Source organism: Scyliorhinus torazame, chromosome 9 (assembly GCF_047496885.1).
Source record: "Scyliorhinus torazame isolate Kashiwa2021f chromosome 9, sScyTor2.1, whole genome shotgun sequence".
NCBI lineage: Eukaryota > Metazoa > Chordata > Chondrichthyes > Carcharhiniformes > Scyliorhinidae > Scyliorhinus > Scyliorhinus torazame.
In genome coordinates, this window is record NC_092715.1 from 214,789,461 (window position 1) to 214,811,551 (window position 22,091).

The 22,091-nt window shown below is 56.7% G+C and overlaps 1 protein-coding gene across 6 annotated transcripts in view; it reads left to right on the top strand.

Annotated features, from left to right (window-relative positions):
- LOC140429730 (transmembrane protease serine 11B-like) overlaps window positions 1-22,091 on the top strand; it is a 142,282-nt gene that overhangs the window by 76,839 nt on the left and 43,352 nt on the right. For 5 of the 6 annotated variants that reach the window (XM_072517068.1, XM_072517073.1, XM_072517069.1 and 2 more), the window contains one exon: window positions 15,549-15,605. The exons of the other annotated variant lie outside the window; for it this stretch is intronic. In XM_072517068.1, coding sequence (XP_072373169.1) covers window positions 15,549-15,605 — 57 coding nt within the window. The remainder of the gene's footprint in view (window positions 1-15,548; window positions 15,606-22,091) is intronic. 6 annotated transcript variants of the gene reach the window in all.

Genomic DNA, 22,091 nt, shown 5'->3' on the forward strand with positions numbered 1-22,091 from the left:
GACAAGATCTTAAGGTGGAGGATCGAGCTCTCCACCTTCAACTACGAGGTCTTGTACCGTCCCGGAAAGCTGGACGAGCCGTCCGATACCCTATCCCGCGGCACATGTGCCAACGCACAAATAGACCGTCTCCAAGCCCTCCACGAGGACCTCTGCCACCCGGGGGTCACTCGGTTCTACCATTTCATAAAGTCCCTCAACCTCCCCTACTCTGTGGAGGAGGTCCGTACAGTCACCAGGAACTGCCACATCTGCGCGGAGTGCAAACCGCACTTTTTCAGGCCGGATAGAGCACACCTGATCAAGGCTTCCCGCCCCTTTGAACGCCTCAGTCTGGATTTCAAAGGGCCCCTCCCCTCCACTGACCGCAACACAAACTTCCTGAACGTGGTGGACGAGTACTCCCGTTTCCCCTTCGCCATCCCCTGCCCCGACATGACAGCGGCCACAGTCATTAAAGCCCTTGGCACCATATTCACACTGTTCGGTTGCCCCGCATATATCCATAGCGACAGGGGGTCCTCCTTCATGAGTGACGAGCTGTGCCAGTTCCTGCTCAGCAAGGGCATAGCCTCGAGCAGGACGACCAGCTGCAACCCCCGGGGGAACGGGCAAGTAGAGAGGGAGAACGGCACGGTCTGGAAGACTGTCCTACTGGCCCTACGGTCCAGGGATCTCCCAGTTTCCCGCTGGCAGGAGGTCCTCCCGGACGCTCTCCACTCCATCCGGTCGCTGCTGTGTACCACCACTAACCAAACGCCTCATGAGCGCCTCCTTGTCTTCCCCAGGAAGTCCTCCTCCGGAACATCGCTGCCAACCTGGCTGGCGGCCCCAGGACCCATCTTGCTCCGGAAACATGTGCGGGCGCACAAATCGGACCCGTTGGTCGAGAGGGTTCACCTTCTCCACGCGAACCCGCAGTACGCCTATGTACTGCGTACCCCAACGGCCGACAGGACACGGTCTCCCTGCGGGACCTGGCGCCCGCCGGCAACACACACACACCCCCGACACCGATCATCCCCTCCCTACCACCGGCGCACCCCGCGACCGCCCCCTTCCCGGGAGGATCGGTCCTCCTCCCGTGCCCTCCCGGGAGTGAAACAGGAACGAACACCGAAACGCTCCCGGAGACGACAACGCCTGAACAAGCACCTGCACCACCACCGGGGCTGAGGCGATCGACGAGGAAGACCAGACCGCCCGCTCGACTCATGGCATCGGCGTCACACCAAGAATGTTGTTGGATTGTAACAAAAAATAAATAAAAAAATTTTCTCTTACTAATATTGTAAATAGTTTCACAAACCTTGTACATAGCCCAGTGTAGGGCTAAAACTGTAATAACATGCCCGTAATTTTCCTCCCAGGACCAGCCTTGTAAACCTCTACCACCATGCGAACCACCACCCCGCCGGGTTCCTTTTTAACAAGGGGTGAATGTGGTGGTATGTATTAGGGGTCATGTGGGACTGTGAAGCCGTGATGCTATTGGCTGATAGATCCCGGGTCCTGGTTGGCTGTTGACTCCTGGCTCCGCCCTGAAGGCGGAGTATAAGAACCCGAGCTTCTCCCCGCCGCTTCATTCTGTTGCTGAACTGCTGGGGACAAGTCTCGCTTAATAAAGCCTCATCGACTTCATCACTACCCGTCTCTCTCGTAAGTCATTGTGCGCTACAATGTGCCAGCGCACAAGTGGACCAACTCTGGGCCCTACACGACAGCCTTTGTCACCCAGGGGTCACTCGATTGTACCATTTGGTCAAAGCTCGCAATCTGCCTTACTCCGTCGAGGAAGCAGGGACTGCCAGGTCTGTGCGGAGTGCGAGCCGCACTTCTACTGGCCGGACTGTGCGCGCCTGGTGAAGGCTTCCCACCCCTTTGAACGCCTCAGCGTGGATTTCAAAGGGCCCCTCCCCTCCACCGACCATAACACGTACATTCTCAGTGTGGTCGACGAGTACTCCAAATTTCCCTTCGCCATCCCATGCCCCGATATGACGTCTGCCACTGTCATCAAGGCCCTCAGCACCATCTTCGCCCTGTTCGGTTTCCCCGCCTGCATCCACAGTGACAGGGGATCCTCATTCATGAGCGATGAGCTGCGTCAGTTCCTGCTCAGCAGGGGTATCGCCTCGAGCAGGACGACCAGCTATAACCCCCGGGGAAATGGGCAAGTAGAACGGGAGAATGGGACGGTTTGGAGGGCCGTCCAGCTGGCTCTAAGGTCCAGGAACCTCCCAGCCTCTCGCTGGCAGGAGGTCCTCCCTGACGCTCTGCACTCCATCCGGTCACTATTGTGCACCGCCACTAATAACACATTCCATAAACGTGTTTTTACCTTCCCCCGGAAATCCACATCTGGGGTGGCACTCCCGACTTGGCTCGCAGCTCCAGAACCAGTCCTTCTCCGTAGGCACATCCGACTCCACAAGGCGGACTCCTTGGTGGACAGGGTTCACCTGCTCCACGCCAACCCTCAATATGCCTACGTTGAGTTCCCCGACGGCCGCCAAGATACTGTCTCACTCAGGGACCTGACACCGTCAGGTTCCACCCCAACACACGTCCCCACCAATGCGCCCCCCCCCCCCACCTCCCACCGCGCCGCCAATATTGACCCCACCAGACCACCCCCCCCTCCCCTTTTCCGCAGAAGAGGACGAAGAGGACTTCTGCACACTCCCGGAATTCCCCGATGACTGGCCAGCATCAGCACCGCCACCACCGCCATCGGTGCCACCTCCATCACCGCCAGCACTGGCCTCGCCGCCACCGTTACGTCGCTCCCAACGAAGTACCAAAGCACCGGACCGGCTGAACCTTTGACGGACTCCGGACCGTCAACATGGACTTTTCTTTCCCTACCACTGTACATAATTGCTCTAATTGTATATAGTTTCACGTCACCCCCGCCGGACTCATTTTTAACAGGGAGTGAATGTGGTGATCCACTGTAATAGGAGGTGTAAGGTAGGACCTGCACTACAGGTTCGCCGGTAGCCCCTGCCGGCTGGCTCCGCCCAGGGAGAACTGTATAAATATGCACGACCTCCGGTGCCCTGCCATTTCGCCAGCTGTAGCAGGAGGACACGTATCTGACTGTAATAAATCCACAGTTGTACCCAACTTTAGTCTTTGTGCAATTGATCGTGCATCAATCTATAAATTAGCGCTCGTTGTTTTTACATTTCTGTCAACACTGTCTCTCCTGCCACCACACCGCAACAAGATGTCAGTGTCACTAAAATCATCATTGTGCGCTTGCAGATGTCGGCTCACCTTCTACTGTTAGGCACATGCACGGTGCTGCTGAAATGATCGTGTGAGCCCATTGAAGGTGCATCACCCATTTGCTCACTTCACTCCCTGCCCTGTTTGCCACTTGATCACCACGCTCGCACCTCACTCACTGCTTTGTCCCAGCCCCAATCACTACCCCACTCACACAATGATCACTGCTTTGCCCCCCATCCTGCTCACTGCTTTGTCCCAGCTCTGCTCAATACCCCATTCACACCCTGCTTACTGCTTTGATTCCGACCCTGCTCACACTCCATTTGCTGCTTTGTTCCCACTACCCACTTTCTTAAGGGCAAGTAGAGGTGGGCAGCAACTGGTATCATTTCCAGCAACATGGACATCCCATGAAAGAATGCAAAAAAAGCTCTTGATCCAAGGTCCTGTTGATTACGGCACATCAAATATTTCAAGTGTCCAAGTACTCTTGAGATGCAATAAAGGTTTCCACCTTTAACATCCTTTCCGGTAGTTAGTTCCAGACAATGATTACACCTCATCATTCCCTGAGGCTGGTACATCATTTATGCAGGCACGTCAGGTATTGCAAAGAATCTCCCCACTTGCCTGGATGACTGCAGCTCCAATGGCACTCAAGAAACTTGGCAGCATCCAGGACAAAGCTTAATCGGCATTCCATCCAGCACCTTAAACATTCATTCCCTCCATCACCGCACACAGTGGAAACAGTATGCACCATCGACAAGATGCACTTGCAGCAACTGGCCAAGCCTCTTTCAACAGCACCTTCCGAACCTGTGACTTTACCACCTAGAAGGAATATAGCAGCAAGTTCCCCTCCAAGTCATTCACCGTTCCCATTTCACTGGATAAAAGCAAATTACTGCTGATGCTGGAATCTGAAACCAAAAGAGAAAATGCTGGAAAATCACACCAGGTCTGGCAGCTTCTGTAGGGAGAGAAAAGAAGGTGATCGCTTTGCTGAGCACCTTCGGTCTGTGCACATTCAGGACCCTGACCTTCCCGTTGCTTGCCATTTTAACACAAAACCTTGCTCCCATGACCACATGTCTGTCCTTGGCCTGCTGCAATGTTCCAATGAAGCAAACTGGAGGAACCGCATGTCATCTATTTGCCTTCCGGTCTCAACATCGAATTCAACAACTTCAGATGATTAGCTCGATCCCACCTCGACCCCTTGTTTTTATCCCATTTCATTTTAATTGTCTTTTACCTTTTATTTCTTTCTTGTCTTTTTTTATATATATTCCTCCCCGCATTCTTTCCCCCTATTTCCTCCGGGTGCTCCGGTTTCCTCCCACAAGTCCCGAAAGACGTGCTGTTCGGTGAATTGGATATTCTGAATTCGCCCTCTGTGTACCCGAACAGGCGCCGGAATGTGGCAACTAGGGGCTTTTCACAGTAACTTCATTGCAGTGTTAATGTAAGCCTACTTGTGACAATACAGATTATTATATTATATTATTACATTATATTATTATTTTGTCCCCCTGTTCCTTACCTTCCCCTTCTCCCTTTTTCTCTTTTTACCTCTCTCCCATCCATGTACCCCCTACCTCCCACATCTACATCTGTCACAGCTTACCCTCTGGTTTTAGTTTCTCTGCTGTATGGCCTTTCACACCTTTTATACTCTCTGGGGACTGCTATTAGCACTCTTTTCCCTTGGTTTCTGTAGCAATGACTCACCTTTCATTCCCTCACCCTACAGTATAAATATCTCCCACTTTCTATGCCTTTTAGCTTTGACAAAGGGTCATCTGGACTCGAAACGTTAGCTCTTTTCTCTCCCTACAGATGCTGCCAGACCTGCTGAGATTTTCCAGCATTTTCTCTTTTGGCTCCCATATCACTGTTCTTTCACTGTTGTAGGGTTCAAATTCTGGAACTCACTCCCTAACAGCACTGTGGGTGTACCTACACCATATGGACTGCAGCAATTCAAGAATGTGGCTCACCACCACCTTCTCAAGGGAAATTTGGGATAGACAATAAATGCCGGCCTTGTTACTATTGCTCCGCTCACAAGGACAAATAAATAACAAAGGAAACCCTCTAGGTGAAACAATTTCTTAACACCTTCTGCCAATTACGTTATTGACCTGGTTATTGACTACTCTACTAAGGGATATAGGTCCTCTCTATTTATTCTCTCTAGTTTCATTTCATTTCATTTCATTTTCATTTCATTTCATTTCATTTTCATTTCATTTCCCCACATAATTCCATACCCCTTAATTAAATCTTCCCTCAGCGTCCTCTGTTCCAAATAAGCCACCCCTGCTTTACAGCTTATCAAATCTTTCCTCATAACTAGAATTCACCTACCTGGCAATATTCTGATAAAACTCCTCTGTATCTTTCCAGTGTGATCATGGGCGAAATTCTCCCCAAACAGCGCGATGTCCGCCGACTGTTTCCCGCGCATGCGCAGTGGAGGGAGTCTCTTCCGCCTCTGCCATGGTGGAGACCGTGGCGGAGGCGGAAGGGAAAGAGTGCCCCCACGGCACAGGCCCGCCCGCGGATCGGTGGGCCCCGATCGCGGGCCAGGCCACCGTGGGGGCACCCCCCGGGGCCAGATCGCCCCTCACCCCTCCCAGGACCCCGGAGCCCGCCCACGCCGCCTTGTCCCGCCGGTAAATACCAGGTTTGATTTACGCCGGCGGGACAGGCAATTTCTGGGCGGGACTTCGGCCCATCCGGGCCGGAGAATCCAGCGGGGGGTCCCGCCAACCGGCGCGGCCCGATTCCCGCCCCCGCCCAATCTCCGGTACCGGAGACTTCGGCGGGGGCGGGGGCGGGATTCATGGCGGCCTACGGTCATTCTCCGACCCGGCGGGGGGTCGGAGAATGACGCCCCTGGAGTGCAGGATGGGATTCCCTCTCCTTTACCCTCTGCCGCCACTCTGCCCCATCATTGTGGCGTTGGGACTCAAAGCATTGACGCAACTTGATGGATAAATTATTGCCATTCTGAACAATTGGTAATATGCTTTTCCCAATCATGATGGCACTGCACTTCAAGTAGAACTGCAGAGTGTCTTTGAAGTGTTTCCTTTGTCCTCCTCTGGAACCTGGGCTGTTTGAAAGTGGAGAAAACAGGACCTGGTGGGAGACGGTTTTCAGTCATCAGAAGTTGAATTTGCTGGAGTTTTGTCTGAATGCTTGTGGACCTGCTTCAAGAAGGTTCTATTGGTTCAGCAGGATATTGGATCAGCAGGATAATGCAAACACATTACGCTCCTATGTGTCACGGATGCATAGTCCAGGTCTCACTGCAGTACAGGAGTGTGGTGACAAGTGCTTTGTACATGAGGACATTTATTGACTTCATAGATTTCATAGAATTTATAGAATTTACAGTGCAGAAGGAGGCCATTCAGCCCATCGAGTCTGCACCGGCTCTTGGAAAGAGCACCCTACCCAAGGTCAACACCTCCACTTATCCCCATAACCCAATAACCCCACCCAACACTAAGGGCAATTTTGGACACTAAGGGCAATTTATCATGGCCAATCCACCTAACCTGCACATCTTTGGACTGTGGGAGGAAACCGGAGCACCCGGAGGAAACCCACGCACACACGGGGAGGACGTGCAGACTCCGCACAGACAGTGACCCAAGCCGGAATCGAACCTGAGACCCTGGAGCTGTGAAGCAATTGTGCTATCCACAATGCTACCGTGCTGCCCGAAGGTCTTTGCTGCTCTTCCAGAGGTCTTTGCTGTTAAATACTTGCTGCTGCAGTTTGTAGTAGCCTGAACTGGAACAGTTGATCCAGTGTTGACTCTTGTTTAACCAGGACACAAACGTTAGCAGCCCTCCAGTCTTCTTTCACGAACACCTGTAACTATGGACAATTGGAAAATGATGGTCGGAACATTCACTATTTCCTCCCTTGCTTCTTGCAACAGCCTCAAATGCATTCCATCTGGGTCTGGAGACCAGAGATACCAAACTCCTTAATGGCATGGTGGCACAGTGGTTAGCACTGTTGCCTCACAGCGCCAGGGCCCCAGATTTGATTTTGGCCTTGGGTGACAACTGTGGAGTTTTGTCCATTCTCTGTGCTTGCGTGGGTTTCATAGAACATACAGTGCAGAAGGAGGCCATTCGGCCCATCGAGTCTGCACCGACCCACTTAAGCCCACTTAAGACTTCCACCCTATCCCCATAACCCAATAACCCCATCTAGCCTTTTTTGGTCACTAAGGGCAATTTATCATGGCCAGTCCACCTAACCTGCACGTCTTTGGACTGTGGGAGGAAACCGGAGCACCCGGAGGAAACCCACGCAGACACGGGGAGAATGTGCAGACTCTGCACAGACGATGACCCATCGGGGAATCGAACCTGGGACCCTGGCACTGTGAAGCCACAGTGCTAGCCACGTGTGCTACCATGCTGCCAGGTGCTGCGATTTCCTCCCACAGTCCAAACATGCATAAGCTAGGTGGATTGGCCATGCTAAAATTGCCCCTTAGTGTCCAAAGATATGTCAACGAGGTGGAATTAAGGGAATAGGGTAGGGGGGTGGACCATTGGAGGGTGGTCTTTCAGAGGGTTAGTGCAGACTTGATGGGTTGAATAACTTCCTTCTGCACTTTAGGAAGTCTATGGATTGAGTCTATGGATTTCCTTCACTAAGTTTAGATCATCCAATATTGCACACACTTGCTTCTTAGCTACAACAAATAAATGTACAGAACAAAGAAATGTGCAGCATAGGAACAGGCCCTTGGGCCCTCCAAGCCCGTGCAATACGTCTGTAATGCTACCCCTCTTTTTTGAAGGCAGACACAAGGAACGGGATTCTCTGACCCCCCGCCAGGTCGGAGAATCGCCGGGGCTGGCGTGAATCCCGCCCCCGCCGGTTGCCAAATTCTCCGGCACCGGATATTCGGCGGGGGCGGGAATTGCTCTGTGCCGGTTGGCGGGGCCCCCCGGCGATTCTCCGGCCCGCGATGGGCCGAAGTCCCGCCGCTGTCAACCCACGCCAGCCGGCCTGGATTGAACCACCTTTGAGACGGCGGGACACGGCGGTGCGGGCGGGCTCCGGGGTCCTGGGGGGGGGGGCGCGGGGCGATCTGGCCCCGTGGGGTGCCCCCACGGTGGCCTGGCCCGCGATCGGGGCCCACCGATCCGCGGGCGGGCCTGTGCCGTGGGGGCACTCTTTTCCTTCCGCTGCGCATGCCCGGGGATGCCGTGAGCGGCCGCTGACGCTCCCGCGCATGCGCCGCCCGGCAAAGTCAGTTTTGCGCCAGCTGGCGGTGCACCAAAGACCTTTCCCGCCAGCTGGCGGGGCGGAAATCAGTCCGGCGCGGGCCTAGCCCCTCAAGGTGAGGGCTCGGCCGCTCAAGATGCGGAGACTTCCGCATCTTTGGGACGGCGCGATTCCGGACTGATTTGTGCCGTTTTTGGCGCCGGTCGGCGGACATCGCGCCGATATCGGAGAATCCCACCCCAGGTATTCATTAAGGACCATGTACATGCCTTCTGCTTACACACACAAGTTAGCTTCTTGAATTGGAGATTCACAGTAGGTGTGAATTTGTTTGGCTAATTGTTGTTATTTCCCTGCTTTCAACAGTTTGGAACTGATTTCATACTTGATGATATTACAGCTAGCCGAGGAGAAGCAAACTGACTCCTCTCGTTTCCCAATCCCCGGTTGGTTCTAATGAAGGTTTGAATTTAAAAAGGGCATGATATTGCCAATTCAGTGTATGTGCTCAATTGTCAATGTGCTGATTGTAAAGAACTCAGTCAGACTGGCTTTCTTGAGTTTAAACGCATCAGCGTTTTATTGTGCTAAGAACCCACCCAGGTAAAGATAGTTAAAATATTATAAAAGGTAAACACACATCCCTTTTGTTGCAACACACACACACACATGCAAAAATACAATTGCAAGATAGGTGGGGTAAACATTTGGCCAAATTAAGATTCAATGATAAAAGGCAAAAGCATAAATAGTCCTTTGCTGATTTTTGTGGCTGAGGCAGTTCCCAAAGTGGTAATCTTTGGGGGGTTTTCCTGGAAATGTTGCTTTGTAATTTGATGCCTTCTTTCGAATTTGTCTGTCTGCTGTCCAATATGAACAGGCAGGGTCTAACTCAGTCAAAAATGAGAGGCAAACAGCTTTTTGCTGCCTTCGGATGTTCCTCTAACAAACAGGGTTTTCGAAGAAAAGACATTTCAAAATGGTGATTCTGATCACATGACCTCTCTCTCCCTAATGATTCCTCAGAAAGGAGTTGATTAGCTCATATCTGGACAGACCTTGGCTACTGTGTTATGGTCTAAGTATCTAAGCCATCACTTCTGGGACTGGATTCTCACTTTGGGAAACTATGACCTGGATTCGCCGATTCTGCGGCTATGTACACAGGATCCATCTGGCCTTACGACCAAAAAGTCAGCGCTGCCCCCGCACCAATGCTCCGTCCGGTGGTGGGCTAGCAGCCGTGTCCCCGGCTTTACTTGCCGATGCCAATGCAGAATGGCCGAGACCATGGCCGCGCATGCACACGCGGAGGCCTGTGTGGCCGCGCCGTACAACATGGCGATCCGGCCTGCCAAAAACTGCCCCACTGTAGCCCCATTTACCATACCTGGACCACTCCCCACCAGTCCCCCTAGCCCCCGCCAAAGCCCCCCCCCCCCACCCCCCCAGCGGAACGGCTCCCCCCTGACTGTGACAGCAGTCTGCAGCCGTCACGCGAGGTCCTTGAAAAGTGAGAGGTCACGTGCCCCGCGCCGTCGGGGACTCAGCCCATCGGGGGCAGAGCATCGGAAAAGGGCCTCAGGTGAGGTCCTGAGGCTGTCCCGACAGTGTGCGGCATACTCTTTGAGTGCACTGTTCTTGAAGCGGCGGAGAATCGGAAAAACGGCACTGCCGCCGATTCCGGCGTAAAAATGGATTCTCCGGCCGATCGCCGAAAGCGATTTTGGATTCTGCGATCGGAGAATCCAGCCCCATGTTCTCCCACTGGAGGTGAATCGCCTCTGATTTGTGCTTATGCTGGGAGCAGCGCCCAGAGACGATTGAACATGCTTTGCCATGCAAATCTATGTATGGCAGGGATTGCAAGGGATTCCCTCGTGAACCCAGCTATCGGTCCACCACTTTGGGTGCACAGCATTGATAGCAAGTGACTGGCCCCACTCCCCCCTGCAATGCAATTCCGCCCCCCCCCACCATGGAATTTTCTGTGTCACCCCTCCCCACAATTTGAGGGTATCCTGAACCCCCCACCAAACCCCACCAGAGACCCCGCTTAACAGAGACCCCCATCAGAGACCCCCCATAACAAAGCCTCCAGCAGAGACCTCCATAACAGAGCCTTCCCCAGAGGCCCTCATTACAGAGACCTCCACGAGACCCTCATAACAGAGCATCCATCAGACACCCCCTATAACAGAGCCCCCACTAGAGACCCCTATAACTGAGCCCTCCCAACAGAGACCCCCCATAACAGATCGCCCCCAATATAGAGACCCCTGCCTGGAAATCAGAGAGCAGTCCAGACAGGCAGTGAAAAGAATCACTGCTATAAAACTCACCTGTCCTCTACACCTGCTGCTTCAGGCAGACAACTCAGCAGCTGTAAATTCTTAGAAAGCAAAAATCACATCTCCAGGGTTTAAATCCCTCAGATCTTTGATCTGCAAGGCTTTCAATCGCATCAATGAGAAATTACTTATACTCGGCTGTTATTGACAACTTCTAGACAGCCAGCTGTCTGGATTGTTTAATTTCATTTCCCTTGAGGCTTGAATGGATCTCATGTAGCCTGCTGTGAAACTAAGCACAATGTTTATAAACATTGTCTATGACTGACAGCTCTTGACCACATCAAAAGCAGTTAAGTGCTCTCACTTCCTCTTTTTCTAGCAGAAAGCCCATTGTATTGTAAAGATGTCAAGAGACCTGTGACAACCATCTTAAAACAATGCTTTTGTTTTAACAGTTGAAATTGCATTATTAAAATAGAGTCTTGCAGTTGAAATTGAAATTTAATGTTTGACATCAATACAACTCCATAACAATGACAAGAACCTTTTGTAAACTTGGATTTGGATTTATTGTCACGTGTACCGAGGTACAGTGAAAAGTATTGTTCTGCGTACAGTCCAGACAGATAGTCCCATACATGAAAAAAAATAAAACATGCAATAGATATACAATGTAAATACATAGACATACACATCGGGGGAAACATACAGAATGTACCACTACTCAATAGAGAAGGTGCATGGAGAGATCAATTCATTCCATAAGAGGGTCATCCATGAGTCTGGTAACTGTTTTTGAATCTGTTAGTGCGTGTTCTCAAACTTTTGTATCACCTGCCCGATGGAAGAGGTTGGAAGAGTGAGTAAGCTGAGTGGGAGGCATTTTTGATTATGCTGCCCGCTTTCCAAGGCAGTGGGAGGTGTCGACAACATTTTTAAAAGTGGGGCAGGGCAAGACATTCGGTCTTCATATGGGCCTCCCTATGATTCCCACCCAGATCCTGGGGACAAGGTTGTTTAAATTATTGCGGAATTTGCGAGAAAGTTAACAGTTGAAGGTGACTGGGCCCTCTGGCATCATTATCCTTTAGAGCCACACTATTGGGTCTTACAGGAGACACACTATGGACACCGACCTCCTCACAGATGACAGGTGATCAGTCGGGCCTTTCTGAGATGAGCTGCCTGAAATCCCTAAGGGCAGTTTGGAAATGATTCTGAAAATCCTCATCAATGTAAGGGAAGTCGGCCTAACAATTGCACATCACATTTGCACAAAGAATACAATTAAAATCGTTGCACAATTCCATACAGCCACCATGCTCAGAATTACCAGGCTGCCGCTGCAGAACCTGGCGAGACCTGAGAAATGTGGAGGGGTCAGGTGAGTACACCTGTCAGCTAAGGGACAGAGTAATTCCCTCAGCTCTTTGTAGAAAAATGTAATTTGTGTTTTGAAATAGCACTGCTGCCTACGGCACTGAGGACCCGGGTTTGAATCCCGGCCCTGGGTCACTGTCTGTGTGGAGTTTGCACATTCTCCCCGTGCCTGCGTGGGTTTCCCCCCCCCCCACAACCCAAAGATGTGCAGGTTAGGTGGATTGGCCACGCTAAATTGCCCCTTAATTGGAAAAAAAATAATTGGGTATTCTAAATTTATTTAAAAAAAAGAAATAACACATTTACACTTCTATCTCCTTCTGCTTAGTGTTTCAATAAAACTGTCAAGCTATTGCTCCAATTTTAACTTGATTTAAAATTGGTCGAAACATGATACAGGCCAACAGTAGTTAATTAAATATAACACATTTGAATATTTATCTGACAAATTTGTATATGTTTAATTATAGCTGCCCTGATGGCTCAGAATGCTGCAGATGTTTCTAGCATCTGAATCTCAATTTCATATTAATGTCTTGAAATCATTTGTATTAGTTTCATTGTATGTTGTGGTTTGGGTGTTTGTTTTTTAAAGTCGAATAGTGGAACCTCCCAAGCAAACAAGCAAGAAAACAGCAACTGGCTTCCAGTCCAGCTGCGTGACTCTTTTAAAACAAATCAAAACGACTTAAGCAAATCAAACAACAAAGAAAGGAAGTAGACACTTATAGGGGTATCATAACTAAAAAGAGCAAACATCTCAAAGGGCACTTACCAATTTAAAACAAAGTGTTGTTCTGGGGATGGTGTAGTCGTATTTTAGGGTGTTTTTGGACTGATCGATGGGCACGGTGGCACCATGAGCTGAAAGGCCTCCTTCTACACTGTAGGGATTCTCTGGTCATTCTAATGTGTCTCAATGATTGAATGATTCAGTATTGTGATACAATCGTTGCAAGTTATTGAGAGATAATCAACAACTGGTTAAACTAATGGTAGCCAATAATACGGAATGTACTGCCTGAAAGGGAGGAGGATGTCCAGTCAATGGTAATTTTCACAAGGGAATTGGATATATAGTTAATCAGGCAAGATTTGCAGGACTATGGGGAAAGAGCAGATTCGCCTGAATTGTAAGGTTCTATCAAAGAGCTAGCACAAGCACAATGGACCGAATGGACACCTTGTGGGCTATAAGATTCTATTATTGTGGTAGTCACGACTGTTGTATTATATTGTATATACTGCACTGCATACGAGGGTATTACGGTAAGGCCCCTGTACTACAGGTACGGGGGTAGATCCCTGCCTGCTGGCTCCGCCCAGTAGGTGGAGTATAAATGTGTGTGCTCACCGAACTGCAGCCATTTCGGCAGCAGCTGTAGGAGGCCACACATCTCTGTGTAATAAATCCTCGATTACTCTCTACTCTCGTCTCGTCGTAATTGATAGTGCATCAATTTATTATACAGAGATTTTACAAAGGTGGATCTCCGCATCAAGCCGGATCGCCTGCAGCTGGATCCTCAAGCGTATAAATGTGTGTGCTCGCCAAACTGCAGCCATTTCAGCAGCAGCTGTAGGAGGCCACACATCTCTGTGTAATGAAGCTTCGATTACCCTCTACTCTCATCTCGACGTAATTGATAATGCATCAATTATTTTGTGAGTTCATGGGCGTCATTGGCCCCCAGTGGGTCGGAGAATGGCCGTTGGCCGCCGTGAATCCCGCCCCTGCCGGTTGCCGAAGTCTCCGGCACCGGATATTCGGCGGGGGCGGGAATCGGGCCGCGCCGGTTGGCGGGCCCCCCCGCTGGATTCTCCGGCCAGGATGGGCCGAAGTCCCGCCAATAAATTGCCTGTCCCGCCGGCGTGGATTAAACCACCTTTTCAAGGGGTCCTGGGGGGGTGCGGGGCGATCTGGCCCTGGGGGGTGCCCCCACGGTGGCCTGGCCCGCGATCGGGGCCCACCGATCCGCGGGCGGGCCTGTGCCGTGGGGGCACTCTTTCCCTTCCGCCTCCGCCACGGTCTCCACCATGGCGGAGGCGGAAGAGACTCCCTCCACTGCGCATGCGCGGGAAACTTTCAGCGGCCGCTGACGTTCCCGCGCATGCGCCGCCCCGAGGTGTCATTTCCGCGCCAGCTGGCGGGGCAACAAAGGCCGTTTCCGCCAGCTGGCGGGGCGGAAATCCCTCCGGCGTCGGCCTAGCCCCTCAATGTTGGGGCTCGGCCCCCAAAGAAGCGGAGTATTCCACACCTTTGGGGCGGCGCGATGCCCATCTGATTGGCACCGTTTTGGGTGCCATTCGGCGGACATCGCGCCGTTTCGGGAGAATTTCGCCCGATTTGTTATTCCTCTTTGAAATGGCTTCTTTCCAGCTTAAATTTTGCTTGCAAACAAAATGTGCTTTTAGACAGATCATAGTTCATCTTTAAAATAGTCAGCATAAAGTAAAAAGTTACAGGGCGGGATTCTCCACTCCCACGCCGAAGTGGCCGCGCCGTCTTGAACGCCCTCAGGTTCACGACGTCACGACGGCACGGAACGGCCCCGGTCCCGACCGATTCAGGCCCTGACAATGGGCCAGGATCGGGGCCGCGTCATCTACACGCGCCAGGCCTTGTCGCCCGTGTAAAAGCGGCGCCGCATAGATGACGCGGCCGGTGCCGCATAACGGGCATCACCCGCGCATGCGTGGTTGCCGTCCTCTCTAAATCCGCCCCGCAAGAAGATGTGGGACGGATCTTGCGGGGCCGCGGAAGGAAGGAGGTCCTCCTTCAGAGAGGACGGCCCGACGATCGGTGGGCACCGATCGCAGGCCACCACACATTCCAGGTGAAGATCGGTGCAGGATCCCCCCTCGCCCCCCCACAAGCCGCCCCCCCAGCGTTCAGGCACCGCCCACGACTGTAGCGACCAGGTGTGGACGGCGCCGGGGGGGAACCCGCCGTTTTGGCCTGGCCGCTCGGCCCATCCGGGCCTCAGAATAGCGAGGGTGCCGGAGAATCGCCATTTTGGGTGTCTCCGGCGATTCTCCGGCCTGCGGCCCGCGAAACTCGACCAGGCCATTCCCGCCGCTTGGGAAAATCACGGGAGGGCGTCGGACCGGCGTCCCCGGAAATTTTGACGGCCCAGGCGATTCTCCCAACCAGCGTGGGAGTGGAGAATCGCGCCCACAATCTGAAAGTCCAACATTCAAGGCTTGGTTTTAAGATGATTGGACTGCAAAATCTCAGTTATAACTGGCAAATGAAAACAAAATGGTTTCCATGGGGTTTATTCTCTTGAAATGTTTATGTGCTGCGTTTTATTTGGTCTACCCATCAATCATAAACAATTTCTAAAGTGTTTCTCCTTCTCTTAGATGCTGTCACAACAGCCGCCACTGTCACAACTTCTACAACCCAAATTATCAGCTCAGGTAAATTATCCTTTATTGTACATTTACATTAATTGGCAATTTTGAGTCATTTCCACAGATGTTAGCAAACATGAGGGGCGGGATTCTCCCCTACCCGGCGGGGCGGGGGATCACGGCGGGATGGAGTGGCATGAACCACTCTGGCGTCGGGCCGCCTCAAAGGTGCGGATTTCACCTTTAGGGGCTAAGCCCGCCCCGGAGTGGTTGGCGCCACGCTAGCTGGTGTGGAAGGCCTTTGGCGCCACGCCAGCCGGAGCCGAAGGGACACCGCCGGCTGGCGGGAGTCTGCGCGGGAGCGTCAGCGGCTGCTGACGTCATCCCCACGCATGCGCAGGGGGGGGGGGTCACCTACAAATTGGCCATCACGGAGACCTAGACGGCCGACGCGTAGTAAAAGAGTGCCCCCACGACACAGGCCCGCCAGCGGATCGGTGGGCCCCGATCGCGGGCCTGGCTACCGTGGGGGCACCCCCGGTGCCAGATCGCCCCGCGCACCCCCCCAGGACCCCGGAGCCCGCTCGCGCCGCCTGGTCCCGCCGGTAAGGGAGGTGGTTGAATTCATGGCGGCGGGACCGGCATAGCAGCAGCGGGACTTCGGCCCATCGCGGGCTGGAGAATCGCCAGGGGGGGGCCCGCCGGCCGGCGCGGCGCGATTCCCGTCCCCACCGAATCACCTGTGCCGGAGAATTCGGCGGCCGGCCGCCCCCCAGTGATTCTCCGACCCGGCGGGGGGTCGGAGAATCCCACCCGAGTTTCGTTAATGTGATAGGTAAAGAAATTTCTTGAAATTCACACTTTGTTAACACCTTCATATATCCTACCAAGTACCTCGTGCCATTCCATTTTCACCCCATCCACCATCCCATTGTGGGCAGGGTCCAGATCGAGACATCTCATGAGATCCCGTTAGATCTTATCAGGCCGGGTGAGCCATTGCACTCCTGGAAGAGGCCTCCCCCGGGATCTACTGGCCGGGTCCCGTCCCGATTCCGCGCGGGACGCGGCCAATAGATCGCGTCCAAAATACTCATTAAATATTCTACCTCTAAGCATATATCACTCTTTTTGTCCCTAATAGGATCTATTCCATTCCACCTCTTACTATTTGCATGCCAGTAGAAGATTTTTGCGTTCCCTTTTTATGTTAACTGCTCATTTTTCTATTCTCTCCTAGCCAGTCTGATTTTTCTCCTCACTTCTCCTCTCAACTTATTCCATTTGACCCAGTTCTCACCTGGAAAAATTTATCTGACATCCCTCAATATCTGGGGCATCATTCTCTGACCCCCCCAGCGGGTCGGAGAATGGCCGTTGGCCGCCGTGAATCCCGCCCCCGCCGGTTGCCGAAGTCTCCGAAGGGAGAAAAGTTGGCGGGGCGTTAATGTCGCCGCTGCCGCGGAGAATGGCACGGGTGGGCGCAAGGCAGCCGATTTTGGGCCTGCCGATGTTCTCCCGTCCGGATGGGCCGAAGTCCCGTCAACATGATGACGGGTCACGTCGCCGTCAATCAAACCTCCTTTTAATCGGCGTCAACCTGTGCTCCAGGTTCACGCCGACCAGCGTGGAGGTGAGTGACGGCCTGGGGGGTTGGCCACTGGGCAGGCGATGGCGTGGCCGCAGTCTGAATGTGTCGGGAGAGGTGTGTCTCGGGTTGTGTGTGTGTGTGCGGCGGGGGGGTGGTTAGAGTGGGCTGGGCTCCGGGGGAGTGCCGGGAAGGGGTTCAGTGCCAGGGAGGAGGATGGGGGGCCCGTGCCGGGGAGGAGGATGGGGTCCGTGCCGGGGAGGGGGATGGGGGTGGGGGGTCCGTGCCGGGGAGGGGGATGGGGTCCGTGCCGGGGAGGAGGATGGGGTCCGTGCCGGGGAGGAGGATGGGGGGGTCCGTGCCGGGGAGGAGGATGGGGGGCCCATGCCGGCGAGGGGGATGGGGGGGGCCGTGCCGGGGAGGAGGATGGGGTCCGTGCCGGGGAGGGGGGTGGGGGGGGGGGTCCGTGCCGGGGAGGGGGATGGGGAGGGGTCCGTGCCGGGGAGGGGGATGGGGTCCGTGCTGGGGAGGAGGATGGGGGGCGTGCCGGGGAGGAGGATGGGGTCCGTGCCGGGGAGGGGGATGGGAGGCCCGTGCCGGGGAGGGGGATGGGGGGGGTCTGTGCCGGGGAGGAGGATGTGGTCCGTGCCGGGGAGGAGGATGGGGGCCCGTGCCGGGGAGGAGGATGGGGTCCGTGCCGGGGAGGGGGATGGGGTCCGTGTCGGGGAGAGGGATGGGGGGGTCCTTGCCGGGGAGGAGGATGGGGAACCCGTGCCGGGGAGGGGGATGGGGGTGGGGGCCATGCCGGGGAGGAGGATGGGGTCCGTGCCGGGAGGGGGATGGGGATGGGTGGGGGTCCGTGCCGGGGAGGAGGATGGGGTCCGTGCCGGGGAGGAGGATGGGGGGCTCGTGCCGGGGAGGGGGATGGGGGGCCCGTGCCGGGGAGGAGGATGGGGTCCGTGCCGGGGAGGGGGATGGGGTCCGTGCCGGGGAGGGGGATGGGGTCCGTGCCGGGGAGAGGGATGGGGGGGTCCGTGCCGGGAGGAGGATGGGGAGCCCGTGCCGGGGAGGGGGATGGGGGTGGGGGCCGTGCCGGGGAGGAGGATGGGGTCCGTGCCGGGAGGGGGATGGGGATGGGGGGGGGGGTCCGTGCCGGGGAGGAGGATGGGGTCCGTGCCGGGGAGGAGGATGGGGGGCTCGTGCCGGGGAGGGGGATGGGGGGGGGTCCGTGCCGGGGAGGAGGATGGGGTTCGTGCCGGGGAGGGGGATGGGGTGCCCGTGCCGGGGAGGAGGATGGGGTCCGTGCCGGGGAGGGGGATGGGGTCCGTGCCGGGGAGAGGGATGGGGGGGTCCGTGCCGGGGAGGAGGATGGGGAACCCGTGCCGGGGAGGGGGATGGGGGTGGGGGCCGTGCCGGGGAGGAGGATGGGGTCCGTGCCGGGAGGGGGATGGGGATGGGTGGGGGTCCGTGCCGGGGAGGAGGATGGGGGGCTCGTGCCGGGGAGGAGGATGGGGGGCCCGTGCCGGGGAGGAGGATGGGGTCCGTGCCGGGGAGGGGGATGGGGTCCGTGCCGGGGAGAGGGATGGGGGGGTCCGTGCCGGGGAGGAGGATGGGGAGCCCGTGCCGGGGAGGGGGATGGGGGTGGGGGCCGTGCCGGGGAGGAGGATGGGGTCCGTGCCGGGAGGGGGATGGGGATGGGGGGGGGGTCCGTGCCGGGGAGGAGGATGGGGGGCTCGTGCCGGGGAGGGAGATGGGGGGGGTCCGTGCCGGGGAGGAGGATGGGGTCCGTGCCGGGGAGGGGGATGGGAGGCCCGTGCCGGGGAGGGGGATGGGGGGGGTCTGTGCCGGGGAGGAGGATGTGGTCCGTGCCGGGGAGGAGGATGGGGGGCCCGTGCCGGGGAGGAGGATGGGGTCCGTGCCGTGGAGGGGGATGGGGTCCGTGCCGGGGAGAGGGATGGGGGGGTTCGTGCCGGGGAGGAGGAAGGGGAACCCGTGCCGGGGAGGGGGATGGGGGTGGGGGCCGTGCCGGGGAGGAGGATGGGGTCCGTGCCGGGAGGGGGATGGGGATGGGTGGGGGTCCGTGCCGGGGAGGAGGATGGGGTCCGTGCCGGGGAGGAGGATGGGGGGCTCGTGCCGGGGAGGGGATGGGGGGCCCGTGCCGGTGAGGAGGATGGTGTCCGTGCCGGGGAGGGGGATGGGGTCCGTGCCGGGGAGAGGGATGGGGGGGTCCGTGCCGGGGAGGAGGATGGGGAGCCCGTGCCGGGGAGGGGGATGGGGGTGGGGGCCGTGCCGGGGAGGAGGATGGGGTCCGTGCCGGGAGGGGGATGGGGATGGGGGGGGGGGTCCGTGCCGGGGAGGAGGATGGGGTCCGTGCCGGGGAGGAGGATGGGGGGCTCGTGCCGGGGAGGGGGATGGGGGGGGGGGGTCCGTGCCGGGGAGGAGGATGGGGTCCGTGCCGGGGAGGGGGGTGGGGGGGGGGGGCTGTACCGGGGAGGAGGATGGGGGGGGGGCCGTGCCGGGGAGGAGGATGGGGGGCCCGTGCCGGGCAGGGGGATGTGGGGGGGTCCGTGCCGGGGAGGAGGATGGGGGGCCCATGCCGGGGAGGAGGATGGGGGGCCCGTGCCGGGCAGGGGGATGGGGGGGGGTCTGTGCCGGGGAGGGGGATGGGGGGGGGGTCCGTGCCGGGGAGGAGGATGGGGGGCCCATGCCGGGGAGGGGGATGGGGGGGGCCGTGCCGGGCAGGAGGATGGGGTCCCTGCCGGGGAGGGGGATGGGGGGCCCGTGCCGGGGAGGAGGATGGGGGCCCGTGCCGGGGAAGGGGATGCGAGGGCAAGTGAGTTGGTCCATCAGGCCAGGTGCCCCGCCTCCAACAGTTGGACCCATGCGGTCCATGCCACCTGGCTGGGGGGAGGAGGGGATATGGGCAACGATGACATGTCGTCGTTGGCCCCCCCCCCCCAGGCCGTCATGTTTTCCGATCATTCAGCGATGTTGGCCACCGTGGCGGCAGCCGCTAATGTCTCTGTTGCCCTGGATGAGGAGGAGGAGGAGGAGCGTGCCAGAGAGGCGGCGCAGGCTGCCGCAGAGGGGCAGGCGGCAGCCGCCCAGGCTGGAGGGACACCCGACCGACAGGACGAGGAGGGGGAGGAGGACGTCGCGGCCCCACGGCAACGGAGACACCCGAGGGCGCCCCGTGTGTACCGGCCCCGGCAGTCATACCAGGACCTCATGGACCGGGAATGCAGGAGGAGACTCCGGATGAGCCGGGAAACCGTGGCACACATCTGCCACCTGCTGGCACACCTGTCACCGCGTGGCACTGGCAGGGTCACCATCTCCCTGTGTCCGTCAAGGTTACGGTGGCCCTGAACTTTTATGCAACGGGGTCATTCCAGGCACCGAGTGGGGACCTGTCCGGCATATCGCAGACATCGGCGCATCGGTGCATCCGGGCAATGACAGATGCCCTATATGCCATGGCGCACCGCTACATCCGCTTCCCTGTGGACCGGGCCAGCCAAGATGCCCGGGCCGTGGGCTTCTCTGCCATGGCCGGGTTCCCCATGGTCCAGGGCGCGATTGATGGGATGCACGTCGCCGTGCGGCCACCTGCAGATAACAGGGCCGTGTTCACCAATAGGAAGGGGACCTATTCGATGAACATACAGGTGGTCTGCGACCACCGCATGATGATCCTGCACGTCTGCGCCCGTTACCCAGGCAGTGTACACGACTCATACGTGTTGGCGCGGTCATCCATCACCGGCATGTACGAGGGACGCCATCCCCGGCTGAAGGGCTGGTTGCTGGGCGACAGGGGCTACCCATTGCGATCGTGGCTGATGACGCCTATACGGAGGCCACGCAATGAGGCGGAGAACCGCTACAATGATGCCCATGTAGCGACAAGGGGAGTGATAGAGAGGTGCTTCGGCGTGCTGAAGATGCGTTTCAGGTGCCTGGACCTCTCTGGGGGCACCCTCCAGTATCGGTCAGATAGGGTCGGCCGCATCATTGTGGTGTGCTGCGTCCTGCACAACATAGCCCAGCAGAGGGGCGATGTGCCGCAGGCAGAGGAGGGCGGAGTGGAGGAGCAGCAGGAAGAGGCACAGTCCTCCCCAGATGAGGGGGATGGGGGCAATGGTCAGGGCAGACGGGGTAGACACAGGCGGGTGGCTGTCCACCCTTACCGGCTGGCCCAGCGGGCACGGGACAGACTGATAGCCGCCCGCTTCACTGACTAGATGGACGTGGGAATCGGGTAGTATGGCCACAGACCGCACACCATGGCAACAGCCGACCACCCACACCTCCCACCCATCCACCCACCCAGCGCCCTCACCCCCCTCCCCAACCCCACCCACCCCACCCGCATGCACACCACCCCCCCCCCATTGCCGATCCACCTGCGGCACAACAGCCGGGCTCACACAGTTGCCGGTGGATGCGTGTCTATTGCAGGCCATGGAGGATGATGACAACCCGCCCTGCGATGAGCTCCTGGCTCCACATCATTGGGCTATGTCTGACCCATGGCCACAGTACTACCATCCACCCGGAGCATCCCAGCATGCGGCTGTGACACTGCAGCGCACGGTCCCGTCCTCTGCCCGGGGGATGTTGAAGGCGGCCCAGGGGGAAGGGGCAGACTCACCTGGGGCTGAGGTAAGACCACCCCTCACACACACACACTTGCGCTCAACGTACATGACACCCCCGCACGCTTTGGACAGAGCACAAAGGCAGCTTCTGTAGGTGTAACATTGACTTTAATAACCAAAGGAGTTCATGCACGTGCCCTAGCCCCTAAAACTCATCTGTGCCCTGCATCCGTGCCAACTTACTCAGTGTCTAATTGTTTGGCCTTACGGGCCCTTTGACTACGTCTACGTGGTTCCCCAGACGGTACAGCGGAACTGGAGGTGGACTCCTGTGATTCCTGCCCTCTGACACGGGATCCCTTT